The sequence below is a fragment of the Branchiostoma belcheri genome, unplaced genomic scaffold (genome assembly GCF_001625305.1).
Source record: "Branchiostoma belcheri isolate BF01 breed outbred unplaced genomic scaffold, Haploidv18h27 scaffold34, whole genome shotgun sequence".
Classification (NCBI taxonomy): Eukaryota; Metazoa; Chordata; class Leptocardii; order Amphioxiformes; family Branchiostomatidae; genus Branchiostoma; species Branchiostoma belcheri.
The window spans coordinates 2,386,848-2,395,611 of record NW_017803954.1 but is presented as its reverse complement, the minus strand read 5'-3'; the positions used below and the strand labels follow the sequence as shown (position 1 = coordinate 2,395,611).

At 39.1% G+C, this 8,764-nt stretch overlaps 1 protein-coding gene across 1 annotated transcript in view; it reads right to left on the bottom strand.

Moving 5' to 3' along the window:
- LOC109475588 (alpha-N-acetyl-neuraminyl-2,3-beta-galactosyl-1,3-N-acetyl-galactosaminide alpha-2,6-sialyltransferase-like) overlaps positions 1–8,764 on the bottom strand; it is a 35,397-nt gene that overhangs the window by 13,470 nt on the left and 13,163 nt on the right. Inside the window, exon 3 of the mRNA XM_019776287.1 lies at positions 5,911–6,636. Within this exon, the coding sequence (XP_019631846.1) occupies positions 5,911–6,636 (726 nt within the window). The remainder of the gene's footprint in view (positions 1–5,910; positions 6,637–8,764) is intronic.

The window sequence follows — 8,764 nt, the reverse complement described above, 5'->3', positions numbered from 1 at the left end:
CTGCCAAGCAATTTGGGCAAGCAGATTGCAACAAGAAATCAGAGATATCAGAGATCTGGGAAGAGTTTTGGGTATTCATGGCCTTGAAGTTCACAGACCTCGGAGAAGTGTTTTGGGGTTTTGTGAATGTATTGGAACTATGGTGGAGATTGTATGATATAGTTTATCGGGTATTACACCACTTCCTGAATTCCTCCACATACTGCCCACTTACTCTCTCCTGGACCCATGACCTCCCTATCAATCCACTGTCAAAACCACCTGTCACCCACCTTGCAACCAAAGCTATTTTGGTTTCAAGGTATATTAAGTGCTTGCAGACAAAGACACAAAACGACATCAGCCACGCAAAACAATACTTCCGTACCTGGAAGTATCATGAATAGGAATATCAGGTAACCTTTACACCATGGAGGTCAGAGAGAGTTGGAATTGTAGTGAAATGTTTCCACATTGTAAAAACAATGTAATAAACTTCAAGCATGTTAGGCACCATTTTTTTATGAGGGCTACTTTATCTTAAATGTGGTGCTGCATTTTTATTACCTTCTTTCATTCTCTGCCCATGGACTAATGTCTGGGTATTGCAGATCCCATTAGAGTGGCCTGAATTGCCTGAGCAGTTGCTCAAGGAGACATCGTTTGGCACTAATGTCAAACTAAATGCCTTTTTATTTTAGATCACTGCCTTTGGACTATAGATTCATTGACAGATGACGGAGCTCAGGTGCTAGCCTCATAAAGCACTGCAGGGCTCAAAACAGGGGCGTGACCAGGCCTGTAGCAATACATACATGTATGTATGAATAAAAGGTATCTCTTTAAATCATGTATCATACCTATAAGAAGTGGTAAGTATAAGAACTATCAAATATCTAACACCCTGTATTCCTCACACGACCTGTGCTGGTACATTTGTTTATCTTGTCTGATAAATTAGAATCTGGGTGCAAATTAATGGAAATCTCTAATACTAAGTAATAGATGAAAAGAATCAAGGCAGATTTGGGTTAATAATATATCATCTTCTGATAACATTCAAAAGATGCAGCAATGGTAAAACACCTGACAAGTAAACCTGTATATTTGTAGAAAAACAAGGGTTACTGTAATCATGGTTTTCTTTTTACTTTTTTATGTCCTTCTCAATGCAAAATCAAGACATAGCGAATATGCAACTCCTATTTGTATCATACTAAACAATTGTTACAACGGTTACCGTGAATTTCACACCTTCTTTTCCCCTCATAGCATACCATGTGATGAAGAGAAATGCATTTACAGTACCATGTTTGTGCAAAATCAAACATCGGCCGTCCCCATTTTGGACCCCGTGAAAATAACGGTCTGACTGTGCTCAAAATCTGATACGTGCATAATGGCCTTTTGATGTTTCTGTGCTGCTTTGCTTTGAATGATGAGTCTTGCAGAACTTCTCAATGGAATTTGGAATAATCTTAGAATGATAAATCTTTTCTCTACAGGGATCTGGAGTTACTTAAAATAGGCCCAAATGCATTTTTCTCACATACACATTAAGCTTGCAAAGTGCAGAATTTATACACTCGTGTTGAAATCATACATTAAGACAATGCACCACCAATACTTCATCTACTAGTATGTGTCGGTGCTAGTCATGTCACGTACATGCAATGTACTTGTCAACCTCTTTTTAATCTGTTGAACAATATATACAATTCTGAGATTGTTACTTCAAAATGCATTCTGCCTCTAAAACCACACACATGGCTACTAGAACTTCAATGCTATATATATAGTGTCATTTACAAAATAACAAGATACTTTCCCATTTTCGTTACTTTCTTGTCAGTGACGTCTTGTCTCTGAGATCAGGAACAAGTGTCATCCTTGCCAACAAAAACATACTATATTAGACATTCTTTTTTAATAAAAGAGCGTGTTCTTACCATTGTGATGTGTGAAGTTCTTGAGGTAATTATCTCTCTTCTACTGGCAAATAGTTTAACAGAACGTTGGCTAAGTGCCAAACCTATGTTACCACTACTACACACAGAACTTGAACTGGAGGTAGGTCACAGTTTGCTTATATTTTCCCTATTACTGACGTCTGTTTTGTCTTTCCAGCTTGTTAAGTGTCTTGACAAGTGATATTTTCTGACTGCTTGGAAGTAAACTTCAGGGCTTACTGTTAACAACAAACATTGCCAGAAAATTATACGTTTTATCATCTCTCCAGTAAAACATCTTGGCAAGACTGTAGTTTACATGTCCAATTATTACCAGCAGTTGTTACCGCCGTGTAAGGAGGTATTATTTTATTTATTTCTTTATTCAAATTATTTTGGATGTTTCTTTGTTTGCATGAGGGTTATGTGTGTTCCTGTATGTGTCTGTACAGTTGAGTGACAGAGAACATGGATGGGGGAATTTCTTAACCACAGACAACAAAAGATCAGACACAGGAAGTTAGGTCCCAGAATCTGGCTGGAAGCCAGCAGGTAGTTGGCCTAGAGTCTGTTGGCCAGGTGCCAGTGGAAAAAAAATTAGATGGAAACAGAGAAATTTACAATACTGAATAAAAAAATTCATAAAATGCAGGGATGAAATCTCTTCTTTGAGGAGAGTTTGCTGGTTGGTTGATTGGTAAGCAGGATTTACAAGTGATGTTTCAGCTAAAGGATACTGCATACCCCCATCACAACCTCTAAGTTCATCCCAGTCCAAACTCTACCATAAAAGATTGCAGCAAATAGCTGAAATACAGATCAAGGCCTCTCCCAGCATGTATATTCAGTAAGATTCAGGGCAGACAGTTTGACTCATCCCACCCTATAGATTGAAGTGACTGACCTGGAGGAGAGTCACTCTAAGCCTTTGAAAGGGTTCAAAGAAGAGTTACGTTCTGGAACGGGCAGAGTTTTTAGAGACAAAACAGGGTAAATCTGCCTCACATGACATGACTTGACTTGCAAGTGTGGGGAGAATACTAACGAAGATGGGATAAGCTGGTTCCCAGTGGGACCAAGTGTCCACTCAGCATATTATAAATATTGAGGTGCGGTTACATGTACATAGTGGAAGATAAAAATTTGGCTCTACAGCTCAATATATATATATACATTCTGATATATCTTCTTTCCATGTTCGAATGATGACAAAATTAGCCTAACTAAATCACACTTCTAGCAGCCCTTCCACAAGTTAGGCCCCTAGAACTTAGTAGAAGTAGGCCCAAGCAGCCCCAGACAGCCAGAGATTAAGCTAACACAGGCTAATCACAAAACATTTTCTCATCTCCAATTCTTTGGTTCAAAGTATGGAATTGAAGCAAGAACTTATTATTATCTATGTCTATAAACAGCAGAAAAGCAGTGACCAATCTTCTATCTACAGCTTGCCTGGGTACCATCCATATTTGTTGCTCCACTGCACTCTACATGTACATGTAAGTTTAAACTTAGTCAAACCTCTTGTCCGCACCTGAATGTTTTACACATTTCGCAACATTTGGATGGTTAGTGCAGTGGATGTGACAAATATGAATGGTACATACACGCTGCTAATATATACAGCCCAAAGGTACTGACAGCACCATTTGTCATCTGCCTGCTCCTGAATTATGCCTACTGACCTGTCTGGTCACCTCTACTATGTAACCTTCAGTCTGCTGTAACTATGTACAAGGTTTCCATTACAGCTACACATACAAGGCTTCCCCTGCTGATTCAAGATTGATGTTTCAAAAGTCCTGGTCATAGGTCACTGTGCATTCTGTAGGGCATTTGCCCATTTTTGCCTAGCACTACAATTTTTTATCAAACTGGTCTGTAATAATATTATAAATATATATGACTTTTGTTGTCTTTATGTAATATATTTAGGCACCAACTTCTGCAGGGATAGGTTTAAAACATCTATTTTCCAGATTTCCGGTGATTTCCCAAGCTCAAAGTGACCAGTCTGACCTCAGCATATATATACAACCCTGACCTAATTGCCTGAGGCCCTCATTCCAAATATGGCATTCCTATATCACGATGTTGGCTTCCAATCCCACTGTGGATTAGCATACCCCCTGCAGTTTCAATCTCAGGGTAGCTGATGAGCTATACTTGGTATAGACCACAGACCAATATTTATGGCAGGGGGGAGACAATAACTGTAACGTATGACTGAATTTGAAGAAATTTGACTTGCCAAATCCTACTGAATGATAGCTCCCATCAACTCAGGTCTACCAGTCTTTACCAAGCACGTCGGCAGAACGTACTGCGCCTGCGCAGAACCCTGTATTTTCACGGTTTTGAATGGATTTTTGGTCAACGTTGCATCAGAATTTTGCCTGTTGCAGAGGATATCTTTTCCGACACAACATTTGGAAACTACAGACGAGATGTTTTCCTTATATGCACAAATACAACCTTATATGAGACGTTTTGCCGAAGTGCTTTGTACAATACATTACGGGTTTCGCTCAGGTGCAGTGCGTTCTGCCGACGTGCTTCTTTACCAGTACTTTTATATAGGAGGGTCACAGTACTGATAGTTCTCTACAAGTGTCTTTCAAAGGACATACCTCCAGTGATATTGGAAGAAATAAAACGTGATTCCAATGTGCTTTGTATGATCTTAAACTACAGTCACACACTTCAATTTAAAGTTATCTGTTTGTGTGCACATAAGAGTAAAATTTTGCTATAATTTTTTTCACCTGCAGGGAATGGGACAGCAAAGCCAAGTGCACTTAGGAGCAACTGTATGTGACAGTATTGTAGTGCTCTCATATTAGAGTCAATTCAATTCTATATTACCAAGACAAGGAAAGTACATGTTGTAATAAAATTTGAACACCTATCTTTATAGTCACGACGATCATAAGGGCGGACAATTTGGGTATACATTGTGGACCTTTGTTGTGTTTGGCTGGACCCATCTCCAAACTTACCACAGACCTTGTCTAAACAAACTATGTGGGATCATCTGAGGGCTTTGTTGTTTGAGTCAACTGTTTTTTTGACAAAATACTGTGCTCTTCTCCAAGACACCTTTCTAATCCTTTGAAAAATGTTGACAAATTCCAGCACAACAAGACAGACTAGTGTAGCTTTGAATTCTGCTTCGTTTTACATTTGTACTTGTTGATGAGATATGTGACATTGTATATTGTAGAAACTTGCCGCATGTTGCAATTTGAATACTGTGCTTACAGTTCTTCTTCCCTTCTGTACTACATGTATATTGTATACCTTGGACACAACAAGGAATCTGCCTTATGTCACTTGAAGACAGGCTACATTACAGTTAAACAAAAAGAAGTTGTCAGTTGAAAGGATACCAGACCAAATGCTCTGTGTTCCTTACAGCTCATGAGTTTTACCCTCAGGATTTCCCAAATTTGATATGAAGATACATGTATTTGGCAGCACCTAGCTTGGATGCAGCTATTGGTATGAATTTGTACCAGGTGCACGTACTACATGTACTGCTTGCTTGGCTGTCATCCTGATGGGTTCATGTTTGCTCTTCTAGTTCCCTTTCGGAAGTAGTGTAGCAGATGTAAACTTTACCAGAAGGGAAGCTAACAGCAGACATAAGCTAACCAGGATGGCATGCAGGCAAGCTGCCAGGTAATATACGGTAAGGAAGATAACCAGATTGTCAACCAGTCATCACATCTTTCCCCTGAATTCCCCTATATTACATTTTCATCTGGCCTTGCTTTCCACCAATTGAATTATTTCATTGTTCATTTCACACTAAACATTGTTAGAAATTAGAATCTTAGCAATTCATGCTGAGTCACTCCTTAATAATCCATCAACTGTCACTTTCTACCGCATCGCCATATAACTAAAGGTATTAGGACAAGCAGAGACACAAACCCACAATTCAGTTACCAAAATACTTCTGAACCTGTGGAAAACCCACCTTGTCAATGTGCGCTGATCTAATGAGCCCCTCGATAGTCCTGATGGCGTGGAAGTTGGTAACTCGGACTGTCGTCCTTCTCCCCACATCCCTCTCATACCGCTTGACAGGTGCGGTGTTAGTCCTGAATACGCACTCGTGCGAGTCGATGTGGGGCCCCGCGTGTCTTTTAAGCACCTGTCCTGAGCTCGACACAAAGGCACACGTCCTACAATGCATCCTCAGGTGCTGCTTCAAGTTCCTGATGTTCTCAAAGCTAGGGAGAGGGTCTGCATTCTGGTCATATGGCTGGGGGATGGGGGGTGCTGGTGTGCTCGTGGTGTTCGCTTTCGCTTGACTACCTGAGGTGGAATTTTTTAACAACATTGGTGACCTTGTGGGCGACTTTTGCGGCGACCTTGTGGACGACTTTTGCGGCGACCTTGTGGACGACTTTTGCGGTGACCTTGAGGGAACTGTCCTTGCTGTGGAATTCCTTGATGGAATCTTGTCCATAGCGCTAGCAGCATTGGTGTCATTTCTTAACAGCAAGATGGGATTGACTGAAACTGTTCTGAGAAGTTGTTCTGGTCTCTTGGTTATTTCTGAAGAGTCGTTGACCAGGTATAGCCTGATGAAGTAAGGACGGATGCCGATGGCATGCCGGAGGTTGTCTGAGAAGTAAAGGGTGTAGGATAGCAGCAGGATCAATCCAAAGGCAACAACCACCTTGAACACTGAGAAAATCTGAAACAGACAGGAAAAAGTACATTAGACAATTCCCATGGATTAAACATGGGAGAAAATGACATAACAATTTTATTTTAGTTTACAAAATAAATCAAGTAACTGGATGAATTCTCAAAAAATTCTATATCTAAGTTCAAAATGGCAAACAAGCAATACAACATAGGTTTTATAATTTTTTTTGACACTAAAATATGAAGATTACTCTGTATGTAAGTGCATAGTAGTTCATGTACAAAACCTACACAAACACATACATGTAGGTGTGTCAGTATACCTACAGTCAAAATACAATATTTCCATCCCTGTGAAATCTGTGATAAATTGTGACCTTCATTCAATCTACTGATTTCCTTTTCAGGACCAGGGAAATATAGATTCTGGACAGAAGCAGTGCATCAGCCACTTTGCCATGAATAATGCAGTCACTGACTCCATGTCTGACTCCTACTGTCTGTGTCCCACTCACAGCCATTTGTAGCTATATATGTACAATATTTAATATAGGGAGTGTTTCCAGCAAATAAAACAGTCATGCAGTCATGAACAGATACATGTATTATAAATTTAATAACCTTTATTGTACATTCATGCCCTATCGGGCTAAGTACAGGTGAACAGATGAAAAGGTACATACATGTTTGTAGTACAAAGAGCTCTAAAATTACTTTAATACAGATGTTCGGCTTCTTCTCGTTTGTTTGTGATATTAAAAATATAAAAATATTATAATAAGGATTGGGGCTGAACAATGATAAATTGTATTCCTTTACTAGGTTATTACAAGACTGTTTTCCTAGAATTTGACAATGCATGAAAGGGAAGCATTTCTTTCCAAATGTTACAAGCTTGCCCATAAATATAAATATAACACCATGTGGTGTATCATCATCATCAGGTCGGGGGTGGTTCCCGGTCCCAGACTCTCTCCCTCCAGTCTATTCTGTCCGTGGATATATATATACATGTATATATTCATGAGCTAAGCCCAAATAGTCATTGTTGAATATAGTATTTGCTAACAAATAATGTGAGCAGGATATGAATACAGCTGTTTGAAATGTGGTATATACATACATGTATATATTCATGAGCTAAGCCCAAAAAATCATTGTTGAATATAGTATCTGCTAACAAATATGATATGAATACAGCTGTTTGAAAGAGCGCCTAATGTTATTGATTCCTGTTATTTTTGGTACCATATACAGATGTATACCATACATCAGACCAAAGCTACCTTTTCAAAGTAAAGACAAGAAATCAAGGAATTCACAAGGAATCCACTCTGTGGATTATTTAGAGATGTTTTAAATTCCTTGTTGTTTTTTTCATTATTGTGAATTTCTCAATAGTTCTGCATTATAATTCTTATGCATTTTTCCAGTATAAGGCCCAGATCACAGTGGCTATGAATATAGCAGGATCAATCTTTAAAATGACCTTTCATATGAAAATGCATTTCCTCACAGCCTGGAGGGAGACCATTTTAACCTCCAAAGTCCAATGCCACCTTCTTCCAGTCTGCGGTTACCCCTCTCTTCCTATACATGTGACTCTACTGTATTCAAACAGCTACAGACATACAAGCAAACAAACAAACCAAACAAACACATTGAAAGCAAAACCTCCATACACGAAGGTAACAAGGCAAAATTGGGAGGGATGTTGTCAAACTATACTCCTGCCTCCTTCTGCTTTGTATCTTCTGGAAAAGCCCTGCTCTATTATTGATTTACTTTGCAGACACCAAATACTAGTACCTCATCAGCCCATATCTCTTCCATCCAGCACACTGCCTTAGAGAATAGCCAGGAAATTAATAAAAAAAGACTACAGTAATTTATCCTACAGTTGATTTCCAGATAAATGCTTCTCAAGTAACTCGGTTTCTTAAAGACAAAGATGTCTTGAACTCCTTATTAATGAGATACATTACTACACAGTGCTGAAAGGACACAGCAGATTTTGAAGTTGCCTTTATTTTTCCCTAAGGTGTAGTGACCTCTGAAATACATTTACTACATCAAGGTTACAGGATTCGATTTTCCTTTCTTTCCTTTGAGTTAGTTTTATGGCCTGACACTAATTGATTTTTTATGACCAGTCTTCAATTTCATGATTGACA